Below are 14,245 nucleotides of genomic sequence, written 5' to 3' on the forward strand. Positions count from 1 at the left end.
TGCTATTAAGGTGACATGTTTTTAAGGGAAGTCTATAATGACAGCAAGATATTGTCAGGCCATAATCTGCATGTGTTAAATGGTATGGCTTATAGACACAGAGTATGCATGCATTTCTGCCTGCCATCTTGGATGGGATCATATCTGACAAAAGACACAAAAATAAAATATTTGTTTATTTATTTATTTATTTATTTATTTATTTATTTTACTTTGTACATTTTTTTATTACATGCATATATCTTTTCTGAATGCTTTTTATATTGACCATTGCCAATTACTCTTAAGGTATAATAAGTGTATTTGTTTCTCTGTTATAAATATTTACTTCTAAATATAAAGTTATTTAGGGGGTTAATCTATTAATGGTGGGAGACTAATTTGTTTATTCTTCAGTGGATTAGATGATATAATAACTTCACAAAGACTGTACGCCTTGATCCAAAATCTTGAATATGGATAGTCCTGATTCAATGATCGTTTGCATACATATTCACACCTTAAGCCTTAAGTGGTGTTTCAGTCAGTGAAACACCTTGTGTGTATACCAGTCCCAGAGCCACAAATGAAGACCCCACCTCTACGCTGTTCAAAATGTGACGCTCGTAAAAGTGAGAAATACATTTGTTTAGAGAGACAGGCCCCAGTTTTGTGATTGCAGATTAACGTGATATTTTGTCTATTCATTAGCTGAGAGGACAGGAGAATAGTGCTTCTGCATTGTGCTTGTTTTTTTCCTGTATCCGAGGCATTATCTCCACACTCAAAAAGCTTTTACAACGAGGAAAAGATTTGCTTGAAAAGTGTACGTGACCATGACCATGTCTCCATTTTTGTGTAACTGCGGGCGGGGCGGGGCTGCGTGTATCTTACTACTGATCCAGTAACCTGTTCAGTTCAGAGAACCGATGCTTTAGATTCATAATATTATTTGTGCGGTTACATGCGCAGGGCATCTCTTTCAGCCTCTAAATGTAGCTTAAGATATCTTTAGCTACATTTTGAAGATTTTGCATTTTGCTCCTCAGCTGCTGTGTGTGGAGGTAAGCGAGAAGTAATTTTATTGTACCGTTATACGACCCTTCTACATATAGATCCGTGGCTATTGAATGGAGGCGACATTGTAGAGTTATGTCTGAGAAACTTTAAATTTATCACGGGATTCGTTGTTTTCATGTGACATGACTCGGACTTTAAAATGTGAATGGAAGACATGGGTCGATGAAGAATCAGTCGAATTTATGAATCAATTGTATCGAGTGTTTGAAAAGATCCAGCTGCACTGACTCGTAACGCCGGCACAGTGCCGTAACCAGCAGAGTTCCTCGTGTGATTTGAGGAAGACAATAAATCTTACAGAAATCGCATTATTCAGGTAAGACGGATCATGTAAATGATTGCGTTTATAAAGCAGCTGACATAAGATGTAAGACTTAGCGTCTGTTTTGTAGGCTCTGTCATAGTCGCCTGCTTCTTTAACAGTTCCACATTTTCTGCAACGACCGGGCAACATTTAAGGTGGAACTAAGAGTTGTAGAAAAGAGTAATTGATTAAAAGACCTGTAATATTATTAAATAGTAAAAATGTTATGATAGCCAAGCCGTCTGGTCGAAATATACTTTTGCCCTCATAAGAACATATTTAAATGCAATTAGATTATGGCAAAAATAATTAGAATTGCCGGTTAGCTCTGTTCTTCTGTCCGCATGTTAATGCATACACACCAAGCTAATGCTAGCGGCTAAATTAGCCATTAGCTACCAGCAGCTCCACAGTTACAGAACTATACTAATGGTGTTATTCTTTGTTTTTTTGTGTACTGTAAAGCATTAATATCATCCCGAAAAAATAAACAGAATATGATTGGTGTAGCTGGGAATGTGTGGTCTTATTTGGATAATTATATAAAGATATCAAGCTAAGTATGTGCAAGGCATTAGAACGGCGAGGTGGCACGTTATACTAATGCTGATGCTAATATTGTGAACTTAGTCAATTTATACACTTAAAACAAACTCTCTTTTCATTTACGGTTTTAAATGTGCACTACTATACGCTGTTGGTCCATTGGAGATCACTTATTTTCACGTGCTAGTGACCTTGATCCCACCTGCCATGCCCTGCATTCTGGGAACTGCAGTTAAAGGGGCGTTACACCTATGTTACCATAGCTCTGCACAAGTCAATATTAATTGTGGCATGTCGTGTAGTCAACTCACACTGATGTTGGTGTATGATGTATGAAGTTGCTCATATTTTACCCTGAATATAGACTTTTCTGTTTTAATATAAGGGAGATCAGTTATGTAAAACAGTGAAGTCAATCAGAATGGATATATATTTATATTTCAGTATGAAGACCTGATCCATTAATTTTAACAGTTTACAGAAAAAAATAACTTATTTCTGCTGTTTAACGCACTGAAATGCTAATGCATATAACCTAAAGCTGTTTATTCCTACATACAGTTACATTACAAAACATTTAGAGACACATTGCGTTACTGTTGCTGTTGCAGTCCTCTGGTGTGTATCAAAATGTAACTTTGATAATCCAAAGCCTGTAAAGAAAAATAAAATGAAACGACCAGGACATGGGCACATTTTGGATGCTGTCTGAGAATAGACACACAAATATACTTTTTATTTTTTAAGTTGCCAAATTTCAAGGTGGTATGGGGTATTTTTTAAATTTCTTATTATCTTCTAAATATGTAATTCATACATATGGATATATAAAATAATCATACATGGGATAAGATTTAAAATATTCTATGCTGATACATTAGAGCTTCAAATAGAGCCCAGTTCGCTCACTTCATACCTGCAGCCACAACATTCCGGTTATTTTTGGCCATTTAATTCTTAACCCAAACCAGTAGTTTTGTTGTGGCCATTTATGATCTGATCAGCAACCAGATACACCGAACATCGAAACTTACTGGTCTCTGCCCTTGTGTACCCAGCTCAGCCACTGCATCGCTAGCTCTTCACAGGTGTCACTAGGAAGGCACTTCCCCTCGTCAGTGTCTCGCTCAGTTAAGCCCACAACAATTCTGGAAGGCTCAACAGTGAAGTCTGGTCACAATGCTGTACCTAGCTCCAATGGCACCATTAATGCATGCTCAGTGGCAACAGTAACACAACACCCTACTCACCTGTGTTGTCCTCCTTATAACTATAATTCATTAACAGCATGTACCGCAATATATCTATAAATAAGGATCTGAAACTTATTGAGATTTTCATATGTATTTGTGTCAGATCTCAGTTCCCGTAAGGTATTCTTACTAAAACGTCTTTCTCAGTTGTTGACTTGGGTGCACATATGACTAAGCTGTGAGACCCCTTTAGTATATCATATTAAGCATTAATGACTTGTAGGTTGCCACTACCAAACTTTAACCTGCAGTGTTTACTGTATGTTTTGGCTGTTTTGACTTGTTTTATTTAACAAGCCAGGCGCCATGCACCATGCGCCTGTCTGGCGCCTTTCTTATCTTTTAGTGTTTTGCTTGGATATTTTGTGATGTAAATCCACATTTGAAAATAGTTTGACTTTGATCATATGATTTTCTTGCCAATTGCTTTACCTCATTAACTGTTAAATTAATTAGGTTACATATAGAAAACATAATTCTCTTAGAATGTTTATTTAATATGCATAATTTTTCATGTTATCTAAATAAGGCCATAGCAGAGATGGTCTAACTATATTTTGTCATGCATCCCGAACATCTCTGTGATTATCATATGGTATCTGATGGTAATATGATATGCATTGGTGGGGTTAAAAGCCTAAAGCCTGTTTTTAATCTTAATGGTCTACTTACTTGGTTATTTTGATGTATCATAAAAAGTAGCCTTTGGTTATATGTCTCATCATATGGTACATCTGTGGGTCTAAAAAGTCAGTTTTTTTTTTTTAAGTTTTGTTAGATGCTATTAAAACTGTTTTAAATTTTTGCAGAATTTTTAAATGTTAGTAAATCGTCTGTTTTAATGAGTTAAATATCCACACAAGAGGTGGAGGAACGTCTTAACGTTTCAACTTGCCCTTATTTTGTTTTACTACTTCATTTGTCCATAAATTAAATTGTCTAGCTTGAGGCAATCATTTAAGTAATTGTAAACAGACATCTGACTTGTATTCAGTAGTCAAAAATTTGTCATTTAGGATCTAACATGCCTGGCCTGCCATGTCCACACTTTAGTGCAGTTTACTGACAAGCAGTCATTGTCTGAGGTGCTTCTTGTTGAAGAATTGCAAACATTTATAAAGAAAGGAAGTTCTATCAGGTTTCTGTGCAGTTGGGTGCTTTCGAAAGCTTGAGTGGCAGGTTGTGATGAAAGCTTTGTTTGTTCAGCTTCAGGTTTTCTGTGTGTTGTATTCTTTTGCTAAAGATTGATTTGTTAACCTCATTGCACTCATCACAACAGAGTTTTTAAACAGCCCTATGGGCTGGGTTTCTCTTTATATGCTCGGGGCTGATGTCGTGTGAATACAGTATTGATTTATGTCTTTAGAACATCTTTACAGACTGAATTATTTCTCATCCAAAAAAAACAAACCTTGGACTTTGGAACAGAGCAGACGTGAATATAATGTTGCAGAAATAGCAGAAGAGAGAGATTTTTCACAACAGCTGTTTGTGCTCATGCGGTTGTTTTTTCTTTCATCTTATTTCTGCTTTACTTTACCAGATCTGTCATGGCAGGTCCAATTGATCAAGCAAGAGCAAGGATTTCTAAAATGGTAAGTACTATTATCAAAACCCATTTCACAGTCACTTTTTAATGTTTTTTTTAGCAAATATGTCGTTTTTTATAATGTAACTTTACAGTAAAGCAGTTGTGAATATTCATTTTGTTGACTGATTTGTATATATCACAGTTTAATGGGGAACCACGGTCATATACACGCTTCAACCTGACTCGAAACACTGATGGTGATAACAGCCATGTAGAGGTGAAGCTCTCAGGTGAGGGTGAGGAGGAACTGGATGGCACGGAGACTGGACATCGCCATGCTGCAAACACTTACACACAGAGGCCTCTGCACGCTTACAAGAACTGGTGTTATACAGCTCTAGTTATTCTGATTTTCTTCCTTGCTGGTAAGATCCTGCCACAGTTCATGATTCTGACAATTACTAAACAGGATCATTTTAATTGTAAATATAATGTACATGATGCCATTCTATGGCCCCAGAAATGAAATGCTTATGGACAAGTGTGCTACATTTAAGTCTAACAGTGTTTAACTTTGTAATATTCTACAGGAACCACATGGGGCAATATGGCTGTTGTCATATATTGCTCTCCTTTCTGGCACAGATTGGCTTTAATGTATTTTTTTTTTTTTTTTTGTGTGTGTATCAGGTTACCTCATTGGCTATGTAGCACACCGCAAACCTGAGCAAGTAACATGCATGACAGAAGAGAGCAACGATGAAGGGGACATTGCTGTTGCCCCTGAACCCACTCTGGACTGGAGCACCATCACAAAAATGCTGCAACAGCAGTTTTCCTCCAAAGATTTTGATGAAATACTAAGGTATTTCTTTCTACCTTTCTTTTTATTTATTGTAACATTACTATATTGGTGGTGCATTGCTTTTTTTTAATGCATAGATTTTAGTATTCCCAGTGCAGGTGAAAATTGGAGGCCTTTCCACATGGAAAAACTGCCTGTGTTTATTTTTAGATTTATTTTATTTTATTTTACCTGTGGAGTTAAATAAATACTCTTGTGTTTTTGAGCCTAGTCTGCTGCATATGTAGCATCTAGGTATGATTTTCAGCTCATTTCTCTGTACATGGTAAAAAACTTTAGGACACAACTGCCTTTTGAGTTTGTTTTAGATGTTTGTCTTTAGATTGAAATACTTTACAATTATTAGGTAGAGGTAATGGCACCGAGTTGGCTTTTGGTGCTTTGTAAGAGTGGTACTCAATGGCACTGTATTGTCTTGTTATGTACAGAGGAAATGTGTTAACATTTGATTTGACTGAAAAATACAAATATAATCATCCTAGAATAGCACAATAACTACTGCACTCTCTCTGACCCCATTTAGCAACTTTGCCTTGGATGACCATATGGCAGGTAGTGCTGGTGATGAGATGCTGGCCAACAAAGTACTGAACATTTTCAAGAACCTGGAAATGACCCCATGGACAGATGAGCACTACGTTCAACTACAAATGCCATCCAGGTCAGAACCACCTGCAGGTGCTGCTTTTGAATAGTTTTAATATAGGACACTAAGCCCATATACTAACACATGTTCTTGTTCTGAAATAAAGTGACAAACCAAACAAAATCTCACTTGGTTCTGGTGAGATTGGACAACCGAAAGGATACTTGGCTTACAGTGGTAATGGAACCAAAGAGGTAGGCCATGGTGCAGGCCTTTGTTCTTCATTAATGATGAAATGGCTGTATTTATATGTGGCACTATGTATCGTTGTAATGCATTTAAAAATATAAAAGTGTGTGTTTCATATATCCTGGAAAAATTTATATTATCCAGAAGGACAGTGTGTACATTACATTATTGATCTCAGAACATTTTTATGAATGATCATCTTACAGGGCAAAGTGGTATATGCTAACTATGGCCAGACTGCTGATCTGAAGCATTTGCTGGCAGTTGGGATGGATCTCAGAGACAGTGTCATTCTTATAAGAACTGGGCAAATTAGTCTTGCAGAAAAGGTAATGTAAAACTTAAATATAAAGTTTGTCTTTTCTTTGCATTATTACCAGAATCAGTCCATTTTATGATGAGATTTTTTTTCCCCTGAAGAATTCTAATTTGTTAACTGAGGGAACAGGAATTTACACCTCTTTTGTTTTGGCCTGGCTCTTTGAAACCTAGGTTGCCAATGCTGCCAAGTATGGTGCAGCTGCTGTGTTGATCTACCCTGAACCGAGTTATGATGCCTTTGATGCCAACACTGAACTCTATGGCCATGTGAGTCCCTGTGTGGAAGACCAGTGTTGTACTGTTTAATTGCACTACCCTGTTCTTACATTTAATTTTTTTTATTTTTCCTCATTGTAAATCTTTGTGTGTTTTTCAATTCAGGTTCACTTTGGAACTGGTGACCCTTACACACCAGGCTTCCCTTCTTTCAACCATACCCAGTTCCCTCCAGCCAAATCCTCAGGCCTGCCTGAAATACTGGCTCAGACAATTACTGCAGATATGGCTCTAAAAATCCATGAGTAAGTTTAGGTGCTCTTTTAAGTTGTAACATCTTTTTAGTAGGACTTTGTGTTTTAATATTTTAGTTTTATGTTATAAATATTGAATCCTTTAATGCTGGTGAAGAATTATGTTTATAGTGGGTAATTATTGCAGTAGTGTAATTTGAATATGACAAATCTAGGAAAAAAATATATCGCAATTCTCTTTCTACATATTGCAGTTGTGTTGAAAACACAGTAATGACTTGATTGCTTTTGAGACACGATTAATTTTGTCGTTTGTTTATGATGGACTTGACTATGATATCAGTGTCATGAAGACACGGGGAGGGAAAGGTTTATTAAATATTAAATAACTCTTAAAATGAAATATGAGGAATTTAAAAAAAGCACTGCCATCTATAATACTAGTATCTATTTATTGCAGGAAAATGGGTGGAAAGGATGTTCCTGATAACTTCAATGGAAAACTGAGGGACATCTCCAAATACACACTAGGAGGAGAGGCTAACGTCACTGTGACTGTTAATAACGTCCAAGTCGACACCAGGATTCATAACGTCTTTGGTGTTATTAAAGGATTCATCGACCCAGGTGAGTTGTGGTCGTAGACTCTCTTGCTTTTTTGAACATGGCTGTGTGCAGTGTGAACTCATGGCTTTATTTCTGCAGATCATTATGTGGTGATTGGTGCTCAGAGAGACTCCTTTAGCACGGGATATGCCAAGTCCACAGTCGGCACTTGTCTGTTGGTGGAGCTCGCCAGGGCAATCACACAGCTCAAGAAAGGTAAAGTGAAGTGGCTATGCTTTTATCTGTTTGCCCACTTTGAGGGACAGGCATTTTAACCGATTGCTTTTCGATGTCCTGTATGTTTCTTTGGCAAATACTTGAATGTCTTAATTTAATACATTTCATAATATGAAACAAAAAAACAGAACCCAATGCCTTAACATTCTTTTATAATGTTTAATGATCATAAGTAATCATAGATGAAGGGTTTAACTTTGTTTGATTTAGTGATATTATATTTGTATTTTAAGTATGATTTAGCACACTATATACAACTTTACCCTGTACAAGTGTATAATTGTTTATTTCCATAGTTTGTACAATATATTATAATTGTTCCATTATGTTATAAGAATGCGTAATTACACAAAGCTAATTTAAATGTAGCATCTCCACATTCAAATTATTAATTCCCATTGACTGCATTGTAGTCTACAAGGGCAAATATGGTTTATTAAGACAATCTTATTGAAAGGGCAGAATTAAGTTTTTCTTTCCTTGCAGCTGGATTCACACCCAGGAGGAGCATTGTGTTTGCTAGCTGGAGTGCTGGGGATTATGGCAGTGTTGGTGCGACAGAGTGGCTAGAGGTGTGTATATATAGCAGTTCTGGCACTGACATATACAAAATTAATGTTAAATGTGTTGGGGGCAAGTTTAAGTGGAGATGGTCTAGCATTAATATTTTGCATGTGGTCTTATTTAAACAGGGTTATCTGAACTCACTGGACAAAAAAGCATTCACATACATCAGCCTGGATGGAGTAGTTTTGGGTATGTTAAATCTTATCTTGTGATTGGCAGACATGTTGTCTATTCCTCAAATGCTGTAATAAAACGTAAATCATCTACTGGTAAAGGTTCAAAATTTGCGGTGTCAGCAAAACACATGCATCAAAAAAAAAATCCTTTCTATGGGTGTCATAAGCACATGTTTGTCGGTGACATATTAACAGCATTCCAGTGGTTTTATATATTAGTTTTGAGTAATTATATTTGTCTTTAGGTCGGGAGAAGTTTAAGGCATCAGCCAGTCCGCTGTTGCACAGCCTTCTGAAGGAAACGTTGAATGAGGTTAGAGAAATGCTCATTGTTGAGAAGTGGCATGCATTACATGTATTGATTCCTGCATTGTAATAAATTAAACATGCCTCTCGTCTAAAGGTGAAGACTCCTCTGAATGAAGACAGGACAGTGTTCCAGGAATATGGCAGTGGAAATTTGGAGACAATGTGAGTGAATTTTTACTGGCTTCTAGGAATATTTATGATTTTGCTTGTGTTTGGTCTTAGAACCAGCATCACATTTTGGTCCAATACTAATAAAACCAGATAGAAAAAAATGGTATCGTCACCTGAACAAGCCCAACAAAATTTTATCTGAAACAGGTTTTGCAAGATTACTGACAGGTTATGGGTTTTAAATTGAAAGTATAAGCAAATTCAGTGTGAAGCCTGTCCAACATTTCTCTAAACCTAAACTGTGACAGGAACGCAGAGATAAGGTTCTACATTACAATTCCTGTGATATTTGACTTTGCGGAAGGCAGTTTTGGTATTTGGTTTATACTTGCTGCCTTGGATTTTTATTTCATGCCACTTCCCTGTGAATAACAGTTAATAAAAAAGCTACAGACTTTATATAGAATTTGTAATGTGTGCAAGAGGGATATTTTAGAGTTGACTACTCTGACTAGCATTAATTTTAATCCTATGAAAAGAGGACCATTATTCCATGTATATAATTCTCATTGGGTTGGATAGATTTACATGAAGAATGTCAGATATGGGCATTGTACCCCAATTCCTTTATGTATCCGTAGTAATATTGTATTTATATGTACTTTTTATTCCTGTCCTTTTGCAGTCTGGAACCTATGAACATGGAGGATGGTGCATATCCTTTCTTGGCCTTTTCTGGAATTCCCTCAATCTCTTTTCGCTTTGTCTCCAATGGAGTGAGTTACGCTTCATTCAAATTTGCGTTCTTGTTACCTTCTCATTATTGTATTTTAAAATTGTTTTACTATCAACATTTCTGTGTGGCTTCTCGATAATATCAGAAGATTTATATAAAAAATATTTATTTTATGTATATTATTTTAATTTCTCAGGCATATGTGAACAGTGGAACAGCTCTGGACAATAAACAGAACCTATACATTGCCACTGAGCAAAGGCTGGGTGACTTTTGCAAGGCTGCAGCTCAGGTGGCTGGACAGATGGCCCTAAGACTGGTCCACGACCACATCCTGAAGCTGGACGTGACCTCATATACCCGCCTCATTAGGAAGCACGTGTCCATAATCAGCAGAGGTGCCTTCCTGCTTAAAAAAGTATGTGGAATTTTGTCTTTATTTATGTGGAAAAAGTCAGTTTCTGGGCAAGTAGCACTGTAGATTATAGTGACATTCTTGTCGTTGGTGGGAAATTGTAGTTTAAAATGTTTGAAATTATACATACATTTACAGTTTGATTCACATTAGTCTTTGCAGTATGGTCTAAAGTATTTTGATATCAGAATGATGTTGTCTGAGTCCAAATTTGGTTACAAGAAAAGGCATCAGTTTTTGGGTTTTTTTTTTACTTACAAAAGTGAATTTTCTGAATTTGGGGTAAACTTAAATTCTGCTTTTACTGTGAAGGTTTAAGTCAGGGTTCATGTAAAATTGGGATATATTGTGTATTTGTCTTGCAGGTTGGAACCCTTTCCACACCCCTGTCACCTAACTGGCTTATATCTGCATCGGGGTCCTTCAGCCGTGCAGCTAATGCACTGATTAATGACATTCAGAACAGTGACTTGGAGGACAAGGAGAAGTGTCGCACCATCAACGACCGGATCATGAGGGTAAATTTGTTGGGCCTGTCTGCCAGGATCCCACATTTGTCATCACTATTGAAACTTTCTCTGAAGGCAGAGTGAATTTGTAGTTTTTTTCTTAGGGAAAACAAACATCAATCAGTTTTACATTGGTATCTGTTGTTGTAAATCTAAATCTGTGTTCTTCACACTGATTGACATGTTTTTACTCCTCACGCTCTTACCACAGGTGGAGCACAGCCTGCTCTCTGCATATGTTTCTCCAAGAGACGTCCCTTTCCGACACATTTTCTTTGGCAATGGTAATTACACTGTCTTTGCGCTGACCGAACATCTGAAAGACGTGAAAGAGCAGGCTGTCAGTGCAGATATTGATCTTCTGCGTAACCAGTTTGCCCTGACGACTTGGACCATTCAAAGCTGTGCCAATGACCTCGCTGGAGACATTTGGGCCTTGGATAATGAGATCTAATGAGCTGAGTGTTTTATTACAACATGCAGGAGAACCAGGCATCACTTTAAAAAAAAAAAAAGTAAAAAATATCTACAAGTCGAGCAGGGAGGGAAGCTGCTTGTTTGTTTAAGTTGATTATCGCACGACATCTTGCGTTTCAAAAAAAAAAAAATTCAATCACACCCAAATATGAGGAAAGATATGTTCCCTCTGTCAATTGTCATGTTTGGTTGATCCTCAAATGTGGCCCGTGCAGTTAGAAAAGTTAGTACATACTCTGTCTAAAATGCTCAGTGTTTTTACTTGCTGCCTATAGAGTGTGTAATAACTTCATGTCACTTCGATATTCCACCAAGTGTGTAATTTGACCAGAGGGGTTCCAGATTTTCCATATATGTGTGGAACTGCACACAGATCTGGCCAGTAATCTAACAATAACAGCAAAAGTGTCTTTAAATTGAATTGGATCATTAAACACACTGGTGTGAATTTGCATGATGGAATGGCTGGTAAATGCTAATTGTAATAATAATATGATGACCTGAATATGAATTATCAAGTCCTGCTGAGCTGCATATCATAATTTTTGATCCTACTGACATAATTTTAGTATGAGCCATATTTCTATACCCATGGGAATGTAACAATAATTCCAACTGTTTTTAATATTTAAGTATGCAATAGTATTTAGGACATGAATTGGAGAAGTGCTCTAGTACAAGGAAATGGTTGTCTGCACTTGCTCCTCTGGTTCAGTCAGGCTGGATGTTACTCATTTTGAGAAGTCAGAGTTATTTTCTTTTGGATTATCTAGTCCGATAATTGAAGGCTGTCCTGTTCATGAGTATTTGGATTCTTTAACCAGTTTCCATTTGCACTTAATCTAAACCCTGAAACCAAAGCCCTTGCAGGGGAAAACTCTGCCTTTGCCACAGATTTGATTAATGGCCTTACCCATTTGGCATTGAGAGTAAAATGTTTGGTTTTTTGTATGTTTGTTTGTTTTTGTTTATTTATCAGTGACAGTGTTCACTATAAATGTGTGCTTTTTTATTTTTTATTATCGGAAGCAGTGCCTTCCATAATTGTGACGGTTATACTGTCAGTTTATAAAAGCAGCATCTGCTATCAGAAATACATGTTACCAACTGCTGTCACCAGAAATCGCTCTGACAGGTGCGTGTGGTCATCTACTCAGAAGCACCTGGTAGAAAGAATGTAACCCTCTTTTCTAAAGAGGAGTAACCTTTGTAATAAATCGTCAGCATTTGGCTAGTATCCAACGTTACTGCTGACAGATGCAGCAAAGTTTCCCACAGATTTCTCTTTAATAAACCTGTTTAGGCTCCAATGTTTTAATAGCAGTTTTGGCCGATTATGTGGTTTAGCCTGATATGTTATTAAAACGGATGTGTTGTTTTAGCTAGGTTTGAAGCAGTGGTTAATCTGACGGCACGTTTCTTAGTTTGAAAATGTGACTAAATAAACCTACACAAAAGATATTGTGTGTAAGGTAATTGATGTGAAATGACCCATTCTCTCGCTCCAGTGAGGTACCCTGAGTGTGAGTTTGTCTAAACTTGCAATAGTAGCTATTAAAAATGGGAGCATGAACAGGTAAATTGAGTTTACTCTTCAAGGTTGGCATTTGTTTTTGTTTTTTTACAAAAACCTGACCGTTTCTGTGACAAAGCACCTTTTTGGAACATAGATATTTCTATCCTGAAACATTATCGGGAGCAGTGTCTTCCATAATATGAAGTGTGAAGGTAGTTTTTGCCTACCAGCGTGTATTTATCGGGGGCAGTGTCCCTCATATTTCACTGTAGGGTGGATTAAATTATCGGGAACAGTGTTTCCCATAGTTTTTTTTATACATATTTATTTTCATTTTTCGGTATTGGTGTGGCTTTGTGTTTTACTGTTAATGTCTGTATGTAGATGTGTTTACTCTTGCTAAGATTTCTCTTGTTTTTGACCAGCATTGGGGGTGAAAGCACTGCTGAGCATTTTCTGCTTGTCTGAACCTGATTAATAGTGTGTTCTCTTATTCCAGCTAATCTCTTCTGTAGCAAATGTTCCAGTACCACCACAGAAACGAATACATAAATGTTCTGACGAGCTTTAACAAAAGCTCCTTGACAGCATCAGAAAATTTCAGAAAAAATCACTAATTTCTTTACATTCTGTGTGTTTTCTGTTCATATTGTCTGTGTTAATTGGAACATATGCTATAGATTGAATGTAAACACACAATGCTGCTGGGTTATAGCGCTATCTGCTGGACAAAAACATGTCTTTGTATTCACCTTCTCTCTGAATAGGTTGCTGGGGCGGATGAGTATATCAATGTTTGTGTTCTCAGAGACAGCACTATGTCTTTCACCCTGTTTAGCTTTCAGTGTAACTTTTGAAATGATGCGTCTAGAATTTTGTGTCATAGCAGAAATCTAAAAGTTATACTCTTGCATTGCATTGATGGGGTCTTTGGCTTCTTTTAGGCTCTCTTTCTCTTTGTCTTAAAGCACTTTGTTTGGTTCTTCAGAGTCTAGTTTGAGCTTGAATATGGAACTTCTGATTTCATGCAAACCTTTTGCAGTGCTCTGTGAAGACATAAACCTGTGCAAATCCTCTGCATGCTAGCGTCCTAAAGGTGTCAAAATGTGTTACACACAAGTTTTACTAAGATGAGAGATTAGGTTTGTCATCCTAAATTTTTGCACAGTTTCACATTATATGGCTTGTCTTGACGTACAGCTAGTTTTTTACAGCAAGTGTTGTTCAGCTGTAATTTGTCACATATACATGTAATCATAGTCATCAATTTGTTCTTTGTTAGAGTCATTATATAAGGAGTACATGAATTGAAAAATACTGTGCTGGGCCCAAATGAATTTGTCTTTGCTGTGTAATAAACATGTTATACCCTTGCAACAGGTGTGTTTTTGTGTTTTTTCCT

The 14,245-nt window shown here is 36.9% G+C and overlaps 1 protein-coding gene across 2 annotated transcripts; it reads left to right on the top strand.

Annotated features, from left to right (window-relative positions):
* Nucleotides 1-906: 906 nt before the first annotated feature.
* On the top strand, nt 907-14,212 carry tfr1b (transferrin receptor 1b). Of its 2 annotated transcripts, none has more exons than XM_066666790.1 (19): nt 907-1,043; nt 4,706-4,757; nt 4,896-5,118; nt 5,384-5,558; nt 6,082-6,219; nt 6,311-6,398; nt 6,600-6,722; nt 6,886-6,981; nt 7,096-7,235; nt 7,645-7,811; nt 7,890-8,006; nt 8,514-8,599; nt 8,720-8,783; nt 9,016-9,083; nt 9,174-9,241; nt 9,876-9,966; nt 10,123-10,344; nt 10,707-10,859; nt 11,062-14,212. In XM_066666790.1, the coding sequence occupies exons 2-19, from the start codon at nt 4,713-4,715 to the stop codon at nt 11,302-11,304; spliced, it is 2,307 nt and encodes a 768-aa protein (XP_066522887.1). In that variant the 5' UTR covers nt 907-1,043; nt 4,706-4,712; the 3' UTR covers nt 11,305-14,212. The 2 variants fall into 2 exon arrangements, with proteins under 2 accessions (XP_066522887.1, XP_066522868.1); XM_066666771.1 differs by lacking the exon at nt 907-1,043 and adding an exon at nt 1,275-1,375.
* The last annotated feature ends 33 nt before the right edge of the window (nt 14,213-14,245 follow it).

The sequence above is a fragment of the Hoplias malabaricus genome, chromosome 1 (assembly GCF_029633855.1).
Source record: "Hoplias malabaricus isolate fHopMal1 chromosome 1, fHopMal1.hap1, whole genome shotgun sequence".
Lineage (NCBI taxonomy): Eukaryota > Metazoa > Chordata > Actinopteri > Characiformes > Erythrinidae > Hoplias > Hoplias malabaricus.